Source organism: Gopherus flavomarginatus, chromosome 14 (genome assembly GCF_025201925.1).
Source record: "Gopherus flavomarginatus isolate rGopFla2 chromosome 14, rGopFla2.mat.asm, whole genome shotgun sequence".
NCBI lineage: Eukaryota > Metazoa > Chordata > Testudines > Testudinidae > Gopherus > Gopherus flavomarginatus.
Window position 1 is genome coordinate 42,280,890 of NC_066630.1, and position 18,064 is coordinate 42,298,953.

The 18,064-nt window shown below is 55.5% G+C and overlaps 1 protein-coding gene across 4 annotated transcripts in view; it reads left to right on the forward strand.

The window, feature by feature from the left end:
- The window catches only part of CARMIL2 (capping protein regulator and myosin 1 linker 2), a 133,088-nt gene that overhangs the window by 46,512 nt on the left and 68,512 nt on the right, over positions 1–18,064 (forward strand). For all 4 annotated transcript variants that reach the window (XM_050922324.1, XM_050922322.1, XM_050922320.1 and 1 more), the window contains exons 19-25: positions 1,578–1,674; positions 2,876–2,933; positions 5,142–5,314; positions 10,972–11,040; positions 14,118–14,211; positions 14,303–14,398; positions 15,300–15,428. In XM_050922324.1, coding sequence (XP_050778281.1) covers positions 1,578–1,674; positions 2,876–2,933; positions 5,142–5,314; positions 10,972–11,040; positions 14,118–14,211; positions 14,303–14,398; positions 15,300–15,428 — 716 coding nt within the window. The remainder of the gene's footprint in view (positions 1–1,577; positions 1,675–2,875; positions 2,934–5,141; positions 5,315–10,971; positions 11,041–14,117; positions 14,212–14,302; positions 14,399–15,299; positions 15,429–18,064) is intronic.

The window sequence follows — 18,064 nt, forward strand, 5'->3', positions numbered from 1 at the left end:
GGAACAAAAATCATTTTTGACATGGCAGAATTTCTTGTGGTTCCTGCACTGCTCTGGTAGTTTGCATGTGCCCGTTTCCTTCTGAGCTGGGCTGCACCGGGAGGGACAGGAGCAGCTTAGAGAAGAGCAATTCTGTGCTAATGGGGCTGTTGTGTGGAGTAATTTTCCACCTGTGTCTGGTCAGTGGTGAGCAAACTGAAAGCTGTGTGAAAACGACCAACTTGGTTACCAGGCCCATTGGCTGCCTGCTGGCCAGACACCAGACGCCTCAACAAGTGTTGTGGCGATCTCACAGGGCATTGCTCCAGAATTGCAGCTTGGTTTCCATTGTGCCAGCACCATTCTGCTTTGGGATGGGTTTCCAGTTCTTTCCTCTCCTGGCCTCGTTTGGTTTTGTGTGAGTTTTGGTCTGGTAGGACTTCACTGGAAATTAGCAACGACAAGTCGTCAAGGGCTTGTGAAGGAGGGAACTCCTTTCTTGAAACTCCCCGTTGCACTTCCCTATTTATCGGTTCTGATGGAAGATTTCCAAAGTCTCTGCATCCCTTGTCCTACCAATGGGACGTGGCCGAGTAGCGAGGTGACTGGAGCTGGCTGGCTTTACCACTTGCCATGCCTATGGAGCCCTGCTTGGCTAGTCACAAGGCAGTCGCTTTGGCTGTATTTTCTATATTTGAATTCTGGCTGGCTGCCATTTGTTGGCGTTCAAGGGGTTCTGTTCTGGGCGGGGAGGCAGCCAGCTTTCCCCGTGGGCAAGCCCCGCTTCTTGGTTCTGGGAGGGCTCCTGTGCCACCCTGCCATGCTTCTTGTTGAGCAGACAGCCTTCTCTAAGCTCACTGACAGTGTGTGTCCGTGGCTGCCAAGGCGAGGGGCTGATCTCCTGGGTTGTGGACACCTTCCCTGCCGTCAGAAGCATCGTCTCATTTCACTTCAAGACGGGAGGGAAAACACTGGGAGAGAACTGGCTGAACTGGGCTCCGTCAGCAGGCAGGAATGCTCACAGCTGCTGAACAGCCCCCCCGGCAAGGGCCCTATGCATGATCATGCCCATCCCCCTCCCCCAGGCTCTATTCCGTCTGCTCAGCCAGGGGCCCTGGGAGGACAGAGGCAGGAGTGGCGCTCTCCGCTCCGCACAGGAGCTTAACAACCAGCCCTGGAGAAACACGGGCGTCTGAAAGCAGAGCCTGGGATTGGTAAAGCTTCCCGGGGAATAGCCCACTGAGATCCCCCACATACCCATCCACTCTGCAAGGGCACTAGCCTCCTTGTGCCAGCGAGTCACCATCTGCCAAGGCTGCAGTGCCCTGGAGGTGGCCAAGGGACAAACTGAGCAGTTTGTCGATCTCCGTGGGTCTGTTGAGGTGGGGATGCACCCTCAGCGTAAGGTTTAGCAGCATCTGGTGCTACAATAGCAAAATCTGGGTTTTTCTCACAACCCTCCCGCTGCAGGCGTGGCTGCCGGTTGCCACATCTAACTCTGCTCCTCTCTGTTCATGCCATGTGTCCTTGGGGCGTTGGCAGTCACAAAGTGCCGGACACTGGTCACGGATCATCATTGCTGCTTTTGTGTGTTGTAGGCTTTGATGCTGACATGGTCACGTTGGTGCTGGCGATAGGCCGAAGCAAATCCATTAGGCATGTCTCCTTAGGAAAGAATTTTAACATCAAATCCAAGTAAGTGTCACGTGACTCATGCATGTAATGAAGTAAACTTTCACAGGCCTGACCCCTGATTTGTATACACACTGGGTGTGTTGCAGGTAGTCAAATTACATGTATTTACTGCAATTGCTGCACAGACTGTAGCTTTGCGTTGTTAATCACCATTTGCCTTTGTGTGTACTGGGCCTTTAAATGATGATGCTCTGATAAATCAGAGGTATCAAAGTCACAGAATCATCTCATAGAAATGTGGGGCTGGAACAGAGCTGGACGTCAGCTAGGGCAGCCCCCTGTGCCAAGGCAGGGCCAAGGAAACCTAGACCAGCCCTGATGGTTTTGGCGAACCTGTTCTTAAACCTCCAGTGACGGGGATTGCACAGCCTCTAGTCCAGTCCCAGTGGTGCTGAATTTCCACGGACTATCATGAGCCCCAAAGGCCTGCGGTGTTTGCCTCAGTGTTCAGCCTGGTGCAGGCTTGGGGATGAGCTCTTGCTGCCTCAATTCAGATTGGAACAGGTGCAGAGAGAGGCTGTTGGGTGATCAGGGGACTGGAGAGAGGCTGTCCTATGAGAGGAGACTCAAAGAGCTTGAGAGACGGGCTGATTGCGCTCTGTAAATATTTTGGCGGGCGGGGGAGAGCTGTTTAAGTTAAGGACAATGTTGGAACCAGGATAAACTGCCAGGCGTACATTTAGGCTGGAAATTAGAAGGTTTCTCACCATCAGAGAGGAGGCTGTTCCAGCACCTCACCCAACAGGAGTAGTGGGGCAAAGGACCCAACTAGTTTGAAGATGGGACCTTCATACATTTATGAAGGGGATGATCTGACAGGGTTGCCTGTGATTAGCAGGGGCCTGGACTCGATGGCCATCCCTGCCAGTCCTATGTTCTTGGGTTACTGTCCAGCAGACATAATGCAGAGGCCTGGGGTCTCAGGGGCAGGGACACAGCAGTGTGCTCACCCCCTCTTAGGCTAGCCAACAGGGAGGTGTAATTGAGTACCTCTTAGGCAGGTGCTCAATGCCCCAGGCTGGCTGCAGCTAGGCCAAGGCTGGTGGCTTGCGGGAGAGAGGGAGGTGCATAGATGAGCCATGCAGTCAGTGTAACGTCCAGTCGCAATGGACACTTCCCAGCTCGGTGCTGACTTGAGCCTGCATCAGGCTCTGCTGTGCGATGGGGAAAGGCAAATGACCCCTCTGCATCTCCTCCGCAGGGACAATCTGGCTGACGTTCTCCACCGGATTGTTCAGCTCACGCAGGAAGATGACTGCGTAAGTGCTTGCTGTGGTGCCAGCCCGGAGCCCCATAACTGAACCGTTCGCGCTGTTTCCTCTGAATTATTCCCATTCATTCCAGAACCCCCAGGCCAGCTGTGAGACAACTGGCCATTTTGTGTTTCAGTTCAGGTGCAGAATGTGGGAGAGTCTCTGTCTCTCTCTTCCATAGAGTCGCTCCCTCTGTGGTTGGTGTTAATCTGAAAGGAATGGTCAGACTGAGAAATAAGTGCTTTTCGGGCTGCGTTTGGGAGAGTATAGGAAAGGAATCAACAGCTGGTAGAGTCTAAAGTACAGCTGAGGGAGCAGGAGAGATGTGTGTTGTACATGGGGGGGATGGATAACAGCCCAGAACAAAGGTGATGGGCTTCTGAAATGTCACCGGTTTGGAAGGGTCTAATATGCTAGGGCCTCTTCTCAGGGCATTGAAAAGGCAATGAAGATTCGTCTAGGCCAGGCAGAGGCCAAACCCTTATGTCAGCGTTACTGACGCTGCATCGACCTAACTGCAGCAGCCTTGACTCTGCCGCTCGTGGCCCTGGAGTTATTAATTCCACATAGCAGAGCAGTTACGCCTGCAGGAGCGAAGTTTAAATGTAAACTGGGGTTGCCACCTTTCTAATGGCCGGTAACTGGACCCCCAAGGCTCTGCCCTGTGCTCCGCCTCTTCCCCCAAGGCCCCACCCCATCACTCGCTCCTCTCCCTGACTCCTCTCCCCCCCGTCGCTCGCTGGATTCTCTCAAGGAGCCTTCCTGCGGGTAGGAGGCAGCGCCAGCTGAGCAGAGGCTGATGTGGGTTAATGACCTGGCGCCAGTAACTGGACTTCTGGTTTGCGTGCCATTTAGCGTCGAAAACTGGGCACCTGGCAACCCTAAATGGCGCCCGGATGCAGGAGCCCAAACCCGGACTGTCTGGGTAACACCCGGAGGGGTGGCAGTGCTAGTGTAGACACTTCACAGCGAGGCCGACATAACTGCCCTGTGACACCCTCGCTCTGTAGTGTAGCCCGGGTCTCAGCTGCTTCGATTTCACCTTTGTTCCTCCTCCTTGTCAGCCTGCTAGTCCTCCAGGCACCTACAGACTCTTCCAGGGAATACAGGCTAGACCAGACCTGAATTTCTAATGTGAAGAAACCCCTTTCAGGCCTACCCCCATCAAAGAGACACAAAAGGGGCAAGGGCACTGATGTTATTTAATCTTTGCAGGTCTCCTTTGAAGGAGAAAACCCACTGGTGCATTACAGAGTTGCTGCCACAGGCAGAAAAGGTCTGTGCAGCCCAAATCCCATTAAACAGGCCTTTCCTATTCATGTGATTGTCAGGCTATTAGTGGGTGAATGGCAGCTTTCTCCTCTAGGATTTCCCCCTCCTCCTGCCGAGGTTCAGCAGGATTGAGAGGCCAGGGGTGGCTCAGACTGCCCCACGTTGTTGTCTGTGCTTTCCTCCCCCTGGCTCTTGCTGCTTTTCTGCCTATGGTAGGGGCCAAATGATGTCTGTCTGTCTAGATACTTGTCTGGCCCCCATCACAGGAGTATCTGAGCGCCTCCCAGTCACCCTCACTGTACTCTGGGGAAGCAGGACATGGCTAGTGCCCCACAATAGAGATGGAAACCTGAGGCACAGAGAGGCTAAGTGACTCACCCAGGTCACACAGAGTCAGTGGCAGAACCGGGATCACGTCACCATCCTTCCCCTGGCACAGGGAAGAGGGTTCACAAATTCCTCTGTCTCTGCCCCCGCCCCCCAGGTGCTCTTGTCCGAGGACAGCTCTGCTTTGGCTTTGGCCATTCCCCACGCATAAGGAATGCTGGGGCTGCTGAGCAGAGGCCTCTTGGGCAGGGTGGAGTTACCTGCAGGCCTTCCGCCCTCTCCTGGCCTCATGCAAACAGCTTCCAGGTGCTTCCCTCTGCGTCTTTGGTCTGGCCCTAGCTTTGGGTTCATTAGCTTGTCCCCTGCACTTACTGGCTGCCAAGGCCTTTAGGCAACAGAGCTAGAGCACAGCCCATGGGCCCGTCCCAGAGATGGTAAAGAGCTCGTGAGCTGCACAGGGCACTCTGGGGGGGCAGGGATTCCCTGGCTGGTCCCATCACGCAGGTGGCCCAGTCTGTGTAGTTAGATAGGGGGGCGACCTGGTCCCTGGTAAAGCCCAAGGGACTCTGCAGCACCAGCACCTGATCTTTTCTCCCTCCGGTGTTTGTCTTCCAGCCTCTTCAATCCCTGTCCGTGGCCGAATCGCGACTGAAATTGGGAACCAATGTCCTCCTGAATGCACTGGGAAGTAACACCAGCCTCAGCACGCTGGACATCAGTGGGAACGCCATTGGCGACACTGGAGCCAAGATGCTGGCCAAAGCCTTGCAGATCAACACAAAACTCAGGTAGTGAGTATGTGTGTGTGTAAGGGAAAGGCAGGCGGGCGGATGCTGGTAAGTGCTGAATCTCAGCACAGCATGCCGGCTCTTGCAGGGCGCTGCTGGGCCGTGTTCCCAGAGAGGAGAGGAGTGTGCTTCCTCGGGGGGTTTGCTAAGCTGTGTAATAGCCCTAGGAATCACGGGGTTTCCATTTAATAGGGCAAGTGGCTGGTGAAATTTCTACCACTTGTTTAATGAAAACATACTGAGACTGATCCTATAATGGCAGATCCTGTCTCCCCCACAGATCCTCATTCCTCCATCCTGCCTCGTACCCACCCTCTCCTCCCAGCAGTCTGGTTGAGAGCAAGCTCTCCTAGTTCTCATATGCTCCTTGGCTTTGTTCTTGCCTCTCCGCGCTGCTCACCTGCCCACGCAGGCTGCTTGGCCTCTCTGTCGCCCGCATGGCTGTTCTGTGTGCTTGGCGCTCCCTGGCTCTGAACCATTGGCACCTCAGCTGCACTGGGACATCTGCCACCAGCAGTGCCTCAAGGTAAGTACAGTGAGCTGTGATGTATGATTGACACGGTGTCCCCCCACCCATCTCTTCTTCACCCCCTTCAATTCCTCCCCAGCTCCAGTGTACTCTCCCCTCCCCCTTCCCCCACTGCCACAGCCCCGCTCCCCTGAGGATCCCTATTGCCCCTTTCTGGTCTCTGCATCTGTCTCATCTCTATCTATGGTGCTTATCCGGTGCCCTTCATTGTAGTATCTGCACCTCATAGCCTGTAACAGATTTATCCCCAGGAGATAATGGAGAACCGAGGCCTAGAGAAGCTAAGTGACATGCCCAGGGTCACTCGGGATGTTTGGGGTGGACCAGGAATTGAACTTGGATAGCTTACAGCTGCTTTGCCCCCTTGGCTGTCCTCTCCCTCTCAGCCATTCAATGTCTCTTGGTCTCAGCCCTGCAGAGTTCTCTCTCTCCTATTGCGAGCAGCTGCTTCTGCGGCTGTGCGACGTCTGCTGTATGCACATAAATCCTGGGGGGAGTGGGTCTGATCCAACTGCGCAGGGAGCACCTGTGAATGATGCCCTGGGGCAGGCTTACATGTGTGTAATCATCACCTGGTGTTAAGAGGGAGCGCTGAGCCCCCTAGTCTGTGCCCGTTTAGATGGACCGTTTGTACATACTCATTCAATACCAGCTGATTATTGGCGACGTGCTCCATAGGAATGAAGGATCGAGGAAAGGGAATGCCTGGATTATATAATGGCTAAGCCTCCATGGCAGCTGTATGGCAGATCAGCCGTCTGTTACTCTGCAATTCAGTGTCAAGGCAAGTGCCTGTCAGGGCTGATTACCCCATTACCTGGCAGTGCTCTGCACCCTCAGCGTCATGGGGTGGATGAGGCTCTTCGCTGCAAGCTGCAGCAACATCTCCAAGAAGGGAAAACCAGGGCTGGGTATCCCGGGCTTGCAGCTGCAGGAAGGAAGCCGGGGCATTGCTGGGGCATGCTCTGCCTCCCCGTCAGGCACTGGGGGTCATGTGGCTGGACTCCTGATGTAAGTCAAAGATCTATGGAAATGGCATTGCAGAGCCCACGGGCTCCCCATCAGCCAGGTGCTGTCCTTGTCCCTCCCTAGCACTGGCAGTGCAGTGATCTACCGTGGGTAGCCCCAAGCCTCCTCTGCAGTGAGGGAAGCCCCGAGTGGGTGTTAAGTGATCCTACCGTGGAGAATGAGTGCCCTTTTCCCCTCCCAGCCCAGCTGGCCATGCCCGCCCAGGTGCAATGTCACTGTAGTGAAGCAAGACTCACTGGCGTGGCGCCTCCTGCTGGTTGTCCTGGGAACTAGCTCGATTCCAGCCAGGAGCACCCTCCGCAGGCCGATGTCTCACTTGCCGCTGGCCCCCATGGCCCTCCCGGACCCTGGTGCCCCTTACCCTGGGTTCTGCCCTCTGCAGTACCCCCGCTCTGGGTGTCTCCTCCCAAGGGGAACCACCAACCCTCTCATCCACCTTGCCTCAGTGGCTACTGTCCTCATCTATCCCCCGCTCCCTGGAGCAGACTGCAGTCTGAAAAGGCCACTCATCATCAGCAAGGGGGGGACCTGCTGCCTTTGCCTATCCCTGGGCTGCCCCTCTGCAACCCCAGTACATTTGTAGGCCTTCAACGAGGCCTGCAGCCTGGGGTTTTACCGGGCTGGAGCTCCCCAGCTCCCCTTGCCCTTCCCCAGCCCTGCTCCAGTTCAGGTACCTTCCTCTCAGGCAGCCAGGCCCTTCTCCCTCTGGGACGGGAGAGAGACTCCCCAGCTCCTGGCCCCCAGCCCTCTCATCAGGGCCAGCTGGGCCCTAACTGGGCTGGCCACAGCTGTGGCTGCTTCCCCAATCAGCCCAGCTTGGCTGCTTTGAACTTTTTTCCAGCCAGTGAAAGTGATTGTAGTGGGGCAGCTGCCCCTGTTCTCCGTGAGTGGGGCAGGTTTCCCACTACAATCACTCTCACTGGAGGATGGTTACCAGCTTCAGCTCCCCACTCTGCTGCATGACAGAGGGGAGCGGGCTGGCCAGGCGCCGACCTCCAGCTTTGCTGCCTTCTCCCCGCTGCTTTTGTGCCTATGGGTCACTGGCTCTCACTGCAGGGCCCCAGGGCTCCAAATCTCCTGTCCAGTGGCGCTGGGAGGTGGAGGAATTGCCTTCACCCAGCAGTGGGGCAGAGATGGGGAGCCTCCTCAATCCAGAGCAGGACTCGTTAGGGATCTCAGTCCATTCATTCCTGCATTTCTTCTCTGAGGAGAGAGAATTGCAAACCTCTCTGGCTGGTCACGTTCCCCAGGCCAAGCAGAGCAACGGGGGATATCACAGTAGAACAAGGCAGCTTAATAACTGGTTTTGCTAGCCACGGCGCGAGGCTGGGACTGCTGATCCCTATCTAGCCGCGGCCGCCAGTAGTTCTGGGTGCCCATTTCTGGCTCTCCAGTTCTCCAGCATGCAGCTCACTAGCTGCACCTCCCAGGCCCCTGCCCCTGCCCCTGCCCCTGTCCCTTCAGCGTTTGATCCTCGCCCAGCACCAGTTGACAGACGTCCTTTGCCGAAGCAACAGCAAGGATGTCCTGAGCCTGTATATCTGAGCCTCAGAGGGGTGGATCTGGGAGACCACAGGCCCTGCAGGCAGGTGGTGGGAGGGGCTAGGTGGCCTGTGGAGAGCCATTTCCCCTCCAGAGGATTCTGGGATTAACCACCTGGCATTGGGCAGCGGGGTCATCTCTCACTGCTGTTGCAAGGTGAAGTTTGCACATCAAAACAAGGCAAACATGGGCCTGGCGGGTCTCTCTGAGCTCATGTGCAGCATTCTACTTCACTTTGGCAGGACCTGTCTCATGGCCGGCGTGGCCATGTCTGCCGGCCTCGGGTTAGCCCGACCCCAGGAACGGCTGACAAAACCTCTCCTGGCTGAATCTGCATCCTTGGCGAGGGAAGGAAAAGTCACAGCTCCCTCTGTTCAGAGCCTTCCTGAGCAGGAAATTCCTCTGGGTTGCCTGGGGGTTACAGGGAAAAGATCCCTCTTCACCCCGTGATGTTCGCCCCCGCGCTCTGAAATCTGCATTGGGAGTCTGTAGCCACCTCATAGCTAGGCTCATCCATTCGCAAAGTGGCAGCAAGAGAACTCCGTGGGGTTTAATTCACACCTGTCATTTCAGGCTCTGTGTGGGTGCGCTCTGATTGCAGTTTTTCTGTTTCCATTTTGCTCAAGGCAGTGAAAAATCCCAGTCTCTCAGCTCTGTTCTTTAACCCTCTGGGGCCTGGAGTTTACCCACTGCAGTATTGCCAAAGACCTGCCAAAATCAGGGGTCAGGTCCCTGGAATCACGAGATTGGCTTTAAAATCATGAGATTTTGAACTCATGGGTTTGATTTCTTTGGCGCCTGGAGTCCGGGCTTGTAGGTGGCATGCAGGCCACATTTTCATGCTTTTCTGCACAACCACCAATGCTGGAGACTTTTAAAAAAATGTATTTTTAATGCAAGGTGAGGTTCTTGATATAATCCCATGACTCCAGGAGCTGGAGGCTTTAAGAAAGAAACCAATGCTCACAAGACTCATGATGCACCCCAAGAATTGGTGACGCTGCTCTTGTGCGATTTGGGCTCTCTTCTCTGCAGTGGGAGATTGGTGAAGCTAATGACCCCAGGCCAGGGACACCTGCTTAGCCCATTGCTCCTGGGGCATATGCCAGCTGAAGAGTCAGAGCTTTCAAATGCCACGACCTGAGTTTGGCTTCAGCCCTTGTGCAGTGCGGCTCATCTGGCCTATGATACAGTCCCCTGCCTACTGCTTGTGCTGAGCAGCAGGAATCGCCGCAGAGTCTGCCGCAGGGCAGGCCCCTCCAGTGTGGTGAGTGATCACACCAGAGCTCAATGGGGTTGCCTCTTGGGGATGTGCTATACAGTCAGGTGCAGCAGCTGCCTGGCTCTCTAAGCCCTTGGTGAGTTCACGCTGTGCTGCTGGCACGACAGAGAAGATGCATGTTGTCCTCCCCAATTCACACTCTCCTGCCTGGCAGGGCAGCGGTGGTGGCTTTGCTGCAGCATCTCTTGCTCCCTGTGTGCGGGCGCCCGGTAGTGGTTCTCGCTGGAAACGGACACAGCAGCCATGCACTGTCGAGCAAAGAGACCTCACTGAGACCCCGTTCAGTGCCCAGCAGCCTGCCCGGATGTTAGCTCACCGGAAAGTCCCCAAATGTGTTGGGCTGCTCCAGTTCCCAGAACCACTCCGCTTTTCATTTTGGAGGCATTGGGATACTGCAGGGAGGGGCCAGATAAGTCCCTAGAGAGATTTATCAAAGAGATGGGCTGGATGGTTCAGCCAGCCCAACAACACCATTCTAAACCCCAGCCAAAACCCTGCTCCCAGCCCCCCCAAACTTGGGGGCAGTTCAGATCTTTAGTGTCCCTCGTGCTGGAGAAGAGACAGGCCTGTGCTCTGTATAAGGAGAATTCCTCATTGACTCTGCCAGCCCTGGAGTTTTCTAGCTCCCAGACTAACACAGCCTACGGGCCATACAGGATATTCTTAAACCCTGGCCTGGATTTAGCAGTGGTTCTCCTACCCCTGGGGTTATGCAAAGGTCATCCAGAGGGTGCAGCAACTCATCTAGATATTTGCCTAGTTTGACAACTGGCTATGTAAAAAGCACTAGTGGAGTCAGTACAAACTAAAATTTCATACAATGGCTTGTTTATACTGCTCTATGTACTATACACTGAACTGCAAGTACTATATTTGTATTCCAGTCAATTTATCATTATATGGTAACAATGAGAAAGTCAGCAATTTTTCAGTAACAGTGGGCCGTGACCCTTTTGTATTTGTGTCTGATTGTGTAAGCAAGGAGTTTTTAAGTGAGGTGAAACTTGCGGGTACACAAGACAAATCAGCCTCCTGAAAGGGGATATATGGTCTTGAAAGGTTGAGAGACACTGGGCTAGAGGATCTGACCTAATCTGTGCAGTGAGCCTCTCTCTCTGGAGTGGGCTGAGCCAATCCCCTGCTGAATGTTGGAGAACTTTGTATCTGGAGCGCAACCTCCGGCTCGGACAAATCTGGGCTTCTAATATGCTGAAAGCATGTGCCTTGTGAGAGGGAATTGTTCATTGGGGTTCACCCTCTTTCGTCTCTTCCCAGGACAGTAATTTGGGACAGAAACAACACCACGGCCCATGGATTCCTTGATGTTGCCCGTGCTTTGGAAAGGTAGGGGCAGTGTAAAGCACGTGCTTTAACTCCTCAGTGACATGCAGGTTTCATTGCCTAGTAGGGAGTTCTGCGTTGGGACCGGGGTCGTTCTCAGACGGGATCCCCACTAGCCCCTAACCTTGTGAAACTAGACAGGTGATATTGACAGAGCACAGCAGGGTCCAAGTCAGATGCCAGGAGACGAGAGCGCCGGTGGGTTTGCCCTCGGATGAGGGTCTGCCTGTGGGCTGTTCTGCCATCCAGGCAGTGGGGACAGGCTGTGTCGAGTGTGTCACTTCTGGCGAGCGAGGTGCTGGCTGTGGTGAAGTGAAGCCTCGTTAATTGCATGTGGGGAGAAGGTGGGCAGGCAGCTGGCTGGATGCAGTGGGAAATGGAGATGCGCAAGGTGCTGTAGCTAGAAGGCAGGCCTGGGAAGGGCCTGTGTAACCGTGTGCTGTGCCCACCCTTCTCCACCACCTTGCAGCCACAGATCTCAGAGAGCTGCTTGACCATTAATGAGCTAAGCCTCAGCTCCCCCCCGGCCCTTGTGGCAGACAGGATGATCTGCTGAGAGCCCGAGCTCCAGCCCCAGCTGGAATGGCTCCATGGCTATTTTTAGCGCCAGAATGCAAGCCTGAATCTGTACTCTGAGACTGGCAGCCGGGGGTTTGGGCAGTGTAGACGTACCCTATGTATCCTTATGCACCCGCTGCTGCACACTAGATGCTCCGCAGTGCACTTTGATCTGCCTCGCCTTGAAACGGGCGTAGATTAAAGCGCACTCGGACACTGTTCATGCAAAGCAGCATGGTCCGCACTGACAGCTAGTGTGCATCAGGTTAGCACGTGGCGGATTTACCTGCCGGCTTGCCGTGAACTAAGTTTTCGTGCGGACAAACCCCGAGGTGCTAGTGACGGTGGGGTGCCTCTATCTTTAGATTCCCCAAGAGGAGAAGGGTCTAATTCGCAGCCCTAAAAAGTGGGGCCCTTCAGTGTCACAACTGGGCCCCCAGAATCACGTGTCACTTGTGAGAATGTGGGCTGTACGGCATGAAGTGTGCAGTCTTGTGCTCCATGGCTTACAGCGTCAATAACGCCTGGCTCTGACACAGCTCTCCCAGAGCCTTGTGGGCAGGGCACTATTATCCCCATTCACAGATGGGGAACTGCGGGCTCAGTGACTTTCCAGGGTCACCCCAGCAGTCTGTGGTGAGCAGGGACCACCCATCTCCCAGGGCCTCGGCTAGTGCTCTACACACTGGACCAGCCTTCCTGCAAACAATACAGCTGCCTGCATACAACAAGACAGTGAGGCACCACCAGCTTTACAGAAGAAATGCCCCGCTTAGACCTTGAAAGGGTTTCTTCTCCCACCGAGCACTTTGGTTGTGGTGCAGTGCAGGGAAGTGATAATGCATTGGAGAGCAGGGAGGAGGCAAGATCCCACAGGTGCTGGGAATCTGAAGTTACCTACCCTTTCTCCTTTGGATTTCTCTGCCTGTTACACTGGGTTTCAACCTTATTCATTTACTTTCCCCTAAAAAATGTGGACTGGAGGTGCAGACCCCTCTGGCAATGATAGACGTAGTCTGTGGACCCCTAGGGTCCCATGGACCCCCCAGCTGAAAACCACTGCTCTAGTACAGTGAATAGCACACACTGGAGATGCGGCAGAAGGTGGTTGAGAACTTTGGATCCAGGCTTGGATCAGAATTCTCTGACCCTAAACCACCTATAATCCAAATGCCACATATACCGTCTCACGACTTCACCGCATAACGTAGCTGGTGCAGCCAGTCATAGTCTCTCTTTTACGTGGGGGAAAGTCGGATGTAGCCTGGGTTTGCTTCACTTTCCATTTCTGAGCACTGTGTCTGTGCATCAGAAAGCTGGCAGCATCCAGGGGCGGCTCCAGGCCCCAGCACGCCAAGCGCATGCTTGGGGCGGCATGCTGCGGGGGGCGCTCTGCCAGTTGCCAGGAGGGCGGCAGGCAGGGTGCCTTCGGCGGCATGTCTGCGGAGGGTCCGCTGGTCCCGCGGTTTCGGTGGACCTCCTGCAGTTGTGCCTGTGGAGGGTCCGCTGGTCCCGCGGCTTCGGTGGACCTCCTGCAGTTGTGCCTGCGGAGGGTCCACTGGTCCCGCGGCTCCACCGAAGCCTCTCTGCAGGCATGCCTGCGGGAGGTCCACCAGAGCCGCGGTACTGGTGAGCGGCAGAGCGCCCCCCCGCGGTGTGCCGCCATGCTTGGGGCAGCGAAATGTCTAGAGCCGCCCCTGGCAGCATCATGGGGATTTAGGAGAGAGTGGGTCTCGCAGCTGGAGGAGACTTGGGGGTTGTGCCTGGCTCTGCTGCTGTGTGGACTCTGGTGTGGTGCTGCCCCTCAGAACTCATCCTGTGAGGTGGGGATAAGAATTGCGCTCTGGGGTGAAGATGCTATTCCTGGACTCAGGAGAGTCGGGTTCAGTTTCTGGCTCTCCCACATGCTTTCTGTGAGACATTTGGCAAATCATTGATCTGTCCCCCTCCCAGTCCAGTCTGCCAATACCTTCCTCCCTGCAGAGATGACTGGAAGCTAAACTCCTTGCTGGGAGGCGCTCGGACCCCCTGGGGATGATGGCCATGTGGGTGCTGAGGCCGATAAATAGGGCAAACCCCTCGGGAGGGAGAAGGGCTCTGAACTCCTCAGCAGCCAGGTGCTATAGGAGTGCAGCATGTCATTGTTATTTACCCAGGCAATTCTGCAAGACGTTTGAACCAAGTCGGTTTGTTTTCCAGGGGCAAAGTTCACCCTGCGTGGGGCTACAGCTGAAAGGGGCACATGCAGAGCCATTTTGGGTTGGCAGGGAAACTTCTCTGTCCCTAGTATTGGCCCTTCAGGCTGAAGGCTGTCAAGTGACGTGTAGGTGCTGAGGGCTCTCTGCCCGCTGGTGGATGAATGCAGCAATGACCCCGTCCCCTGCGGGTGGGAGGGTAGTGCAAGGTGGGGGTGGGATGCCGGATGGACCCACCCCAGCTCTGTTCTCATTTTGGCGCTGGGGGAAGCCCGACTGAATACAGGTTGTTCCAGTGACACTAACTCCAGCCGTTTCACTCCCCAGGAATTACACCCTGCGCTCCATGCCTTTGCCAATGAGCGACGTGACTCAGGCTTATCGGAGCAATCCGGAGAAGACGGAGGAGGCTGTCCACAAGGTAGATCTCTGGGGCTGGCGGGGGGTGGGGACGGGTCCTTCCAGCCCAGTCTCCAACTCTGCCCGCTAACTGGGCCTCTTGCCTGCTGCAGATGCAGTCTTTCCTGGCGAGGAATCAGATGCGGCGGACCCTGCCTAAGCAAACCTTCCGGCTGCAGCAGGGAATCATCACCAGCTCCTCAGAACAGGTCAGAAGGATTCCGGGCCAGTCACACCTGCCTGCTTCGCCGTAAGGGGCTGGCCAGAGGGTGTGTGCATTGCCAGCCAAGGCAATGAGCCATCCAGTCCAGTACCTGTCTGTGCACTGGGCATCTATCCCACATGCAGGCCCGCTGGAAGCCCATGGCTGTGATGGGAAGGTTCCCCATGGGCTCCAGCGGGCTTTAGACGCTCTGTGCACATATTCTCGCAGTCCCTTCCCCTGCTCGTCGGGGATTCCTCCTGCACGGCAGGGCTGAGTGCTGTCCTTGCATGCCAGCCACCCTAGCGGCAGTACTGAGCAACTCCCCGCTGTGCGCTCACCTGGCCAGGCGAGAGGCAGGGACTGGGGTGGGAGGAGGAGGAGGATCGCTGCAGAGTAGTGTGGGGAAAGCAAGCCTGGGAGGTGACACTAAGGAGGGGTGGGGGAAGAAGGCAGACAGGCTCTGAGGAAGATCGGCGAAGGAGAAGAGCAGCCTGTTGGGAAGGATGGAGGGAAGAGAGCGAGGCTGAGGCGGGGTGAGGCAGGAAGCAGGGGAGAGCCTGGAGAAGCCAGGCCAGAGGAGGGACAGCATGGAGGACGGAAGGGTCCCACCGCTGATTTTGAGCTCGCTTTGTGCCCATATGCTGGGGTCCTGGCTTGTCTGATCCCGGTTGGAGGGTCCGTAGGCTGTTCCGCTCACTCCCAGCTCCGGGGTGAGTGCCATGAGCCCCGTTTTCCCAATGGAGAAACTGAGGCACGGAGGGGTTAACTGACCTTGTCAATGTCACAGAGCTGGGGACAATCTGGGTCTGCTCCCACCCAGCTCTGTGCCCTGCCACCAAGGCCGGCTTTCCTCGGGGCCTGCGGGTGGGCCTGAGCCGCACACTGACATGGGTGCTGTGCTCTAGATGGTGAATGAGATGTGCACCAGCCTACAGAAGCATGTCGATGCCCTGAGTGCCCGTCTGGGCCGAGAGGTGGAAGCCAGTGTCCTCTGTGCAGAAGAAGCCATTCGGGAAGCAAACCTGTCCATCAGCGTGAGTCTCCAGGCCGTGCCTGCTGCTCTGTGTGTGCTGTCCTCCTGATTCCCAGGCCCGGCCCGGCTGCCCCTTTGCCGCGTGCTGCAGCCAGGCCCAGCCGCGCTATTCTCAGGGTTTGACTGAGCTTGCAGTACAAACCCCAAACTGGCTCCTTGGTCCCAGTGCCCCAGACAAAGGGAAGTTAGCTCTGGGGTGGAGGTTGAGTCATTCTTCCAGCTATGCCGTGACTTGGATGATAGCCACCCGCAAAACAGAATTTCTCAAGTCTTTGGCCCCAGCCCAGAACCAGCGAGTGACTCCCCTAGCCGCATTCTCACCTGGGGCCAAGAGATTAACTCGGATTTTAAAGCCATTAAGGTTGTGACCAGTAACATGAGTCTGGCTTACAGCAGGTTAAAATAGGATGGCTGCTGGAGAGCAAAACTTTCCTTTGCTTTTAAAGGGAAGGGTTAGGGTTAAAGGTGAAGGGTTAGGGTTAAAGGGTAGGGTTAGGGTTGGGTTAAGGTTAAAGGGTTGGGTTAGGGTTAAAGGTGAAGGGTTAGGGTAGGGTTAGGGTTAAACGTGAAAGGTTAGGGTTGGGTTAGGGTTAAAGGTGAAGGGTTAGGATTGGGTTGAGGTTAAAGGGAAGGGTTAGGGTTGGGTTAGGGTTAAAGGTGAAGGGTTAGGGTTAAAGTTGAAGGGTTAGGGTAGGGTTAGGGTTGAAGGGTTGGGTTAGGGTTAAAGGTGAAGGGTTAGGGTTAAAGGTGAAGGGTTAGGGTTGGGTTGAGGTTAAAGGGAAGGGTTAGGGTTGGGTTAGGGTTAAATGTGAAGGGTTAGTGTTAAAGTTGAAGGGTTAGGGTAGGGTTAGGGTTAAAGGTGAAGGGTTAGGGTTAGGTTGAGGTTAAAGGGAAGGGTTAGGGTTGGGTTAGGGTTAAAGGTGAAGGGTTAGGGTTAAAGTTGAAGGGTTAGGGTAGGGTTAGGGTTAAAGGGAAGGGTTAAGGTTAAAGGTGAAGGGTTAGAGTAAGGTTAGGGTTAAAAGTGAAGGGTTAGGGTTGGGTTAGGGTTAAAGGGAAAGGTTAGGGTTAAAGGTGAAAGGTTAAAGGGAAAGGTTAGGGTTAAAGGTGAAAGGTTAAAGGGAAGGGTTAGAGTTAAAGGTGAAGGGTTAAAGGGAAGGATTAGGGTTAAAGGTGAAGGGTTAGGGTTGGGTTAGGGTTAAAGGGAAAGGTTAGGGTTAAAGGTGAAAGGTTAAAGGGAAGGGTTAGAGTTAAAGGTGAAGGGTTAAAGGGAAGGATTAGGGTTAAAGGTGAAGGGTTAGGGTTGGCTTAGGGTTAAAGGTGAAGGGTTAGGGTTAAAGGTGAAGGATTAGGGTAGGGTTAGGGTTGAAGGGTTGGGTTAAGGTTAAAGATGAAGGGTTAGGGTTGGGTTAGGGTTAAAGGGAAGGGTTTATTGGGCTTTTCCCGAGGGTGCAGGGCTGGAAATGTGAATGGATCGGGGAGGGGGGCAGAGCAAAGAGAGCATGAATGACGATTGGGGGCAATCAGGCAGGCTGCTGGTAAATGAGCCGATGGAGATGAACGTGCTCACTACCCGTAACCAGGATGAGGAGAATTTTCTTTGCCAGATCTTGGCCTGGGGATTGAGAGTGGGGAGCAAATCAATTAATTGGATTCATGTATTAATGGGCGGGAGGAGCCTCATGGCTCTTGAGCCCCTGAAGGCCCCTGCCAATCTCAGCACCCCCTCTTCTGGGTCTGGTAAGAGGCCTCTTTGTGTGGGCCGGGGTGGGGGAGAGTTTGGGGACGGGGGGAGGACAGCTGGAGGGGCAGCAGAATCCTGGCATTGTGCCCCTCCTGCCATCCATGTGCTGCTCATGAGGGGCTCTCTGTGACGTGGGCGGGGACAAGCCTCCATAGCTCTTTGGCGCAGCCCCACGCTTACGGGGAGGGACAGATCCTGAGGAGCCTATAGGGGGTTGTTTGGAGGCCGGCGTTCTTCCCAGGCTCACTGGGTGCCTGGTGGCCCAGGGGGAGGGGCTGCCCCAGAGAGGTTTGTGGGAGCTTCTGGGGTGCACTGGCTTCCTGACTCTCATGAGGGGCCCCACCAGCCTCCCTTCATTGGCAAGGACAGACTGGAGGCCCCAGCAAGCTTCTGATGGCTTATCAGGAGCCTGGTGCCCTATGCAGGGGCTGCCCGAGGGGCCTGCAGGAACGGGGCTCCCTTCGCACGCAGGGACTGCCTGCTTCTGGGCGTCCCTAGGGTATGCAGGGACGGGGCTCCCCTCGCACGCAGGGGCTGCCTGCTTCTCGGCACCCCCAGGAACTGCAGGGACAGGGCTCCCCTTATCTGCACCTCAGGAGAGCCACAGAAGGGGCCGGGGGATGCCCGGTATGTGCTGCTCCCCATGGTCACTGTCCGTCTGCCTGCCTCCCTTCCTGCAGACCTTGTCACGTCCCTAGGGAGGGATCACCTCTCCTGGGCTGCGCCTAAGGACAGTGACAGGCAGCTGTGCCCCCTGCCCCAGTTGAAACTACTGAAAAAACGAAGGAAATTCTCAGACAAACTTTGAAGGGTGATCTCAGCAACAGGGAGGCGAAAATCCTTGTATGGATCTTGCCACTAGTAAAACAAACCTCCCTCCCTGGCCAGGAAACCAT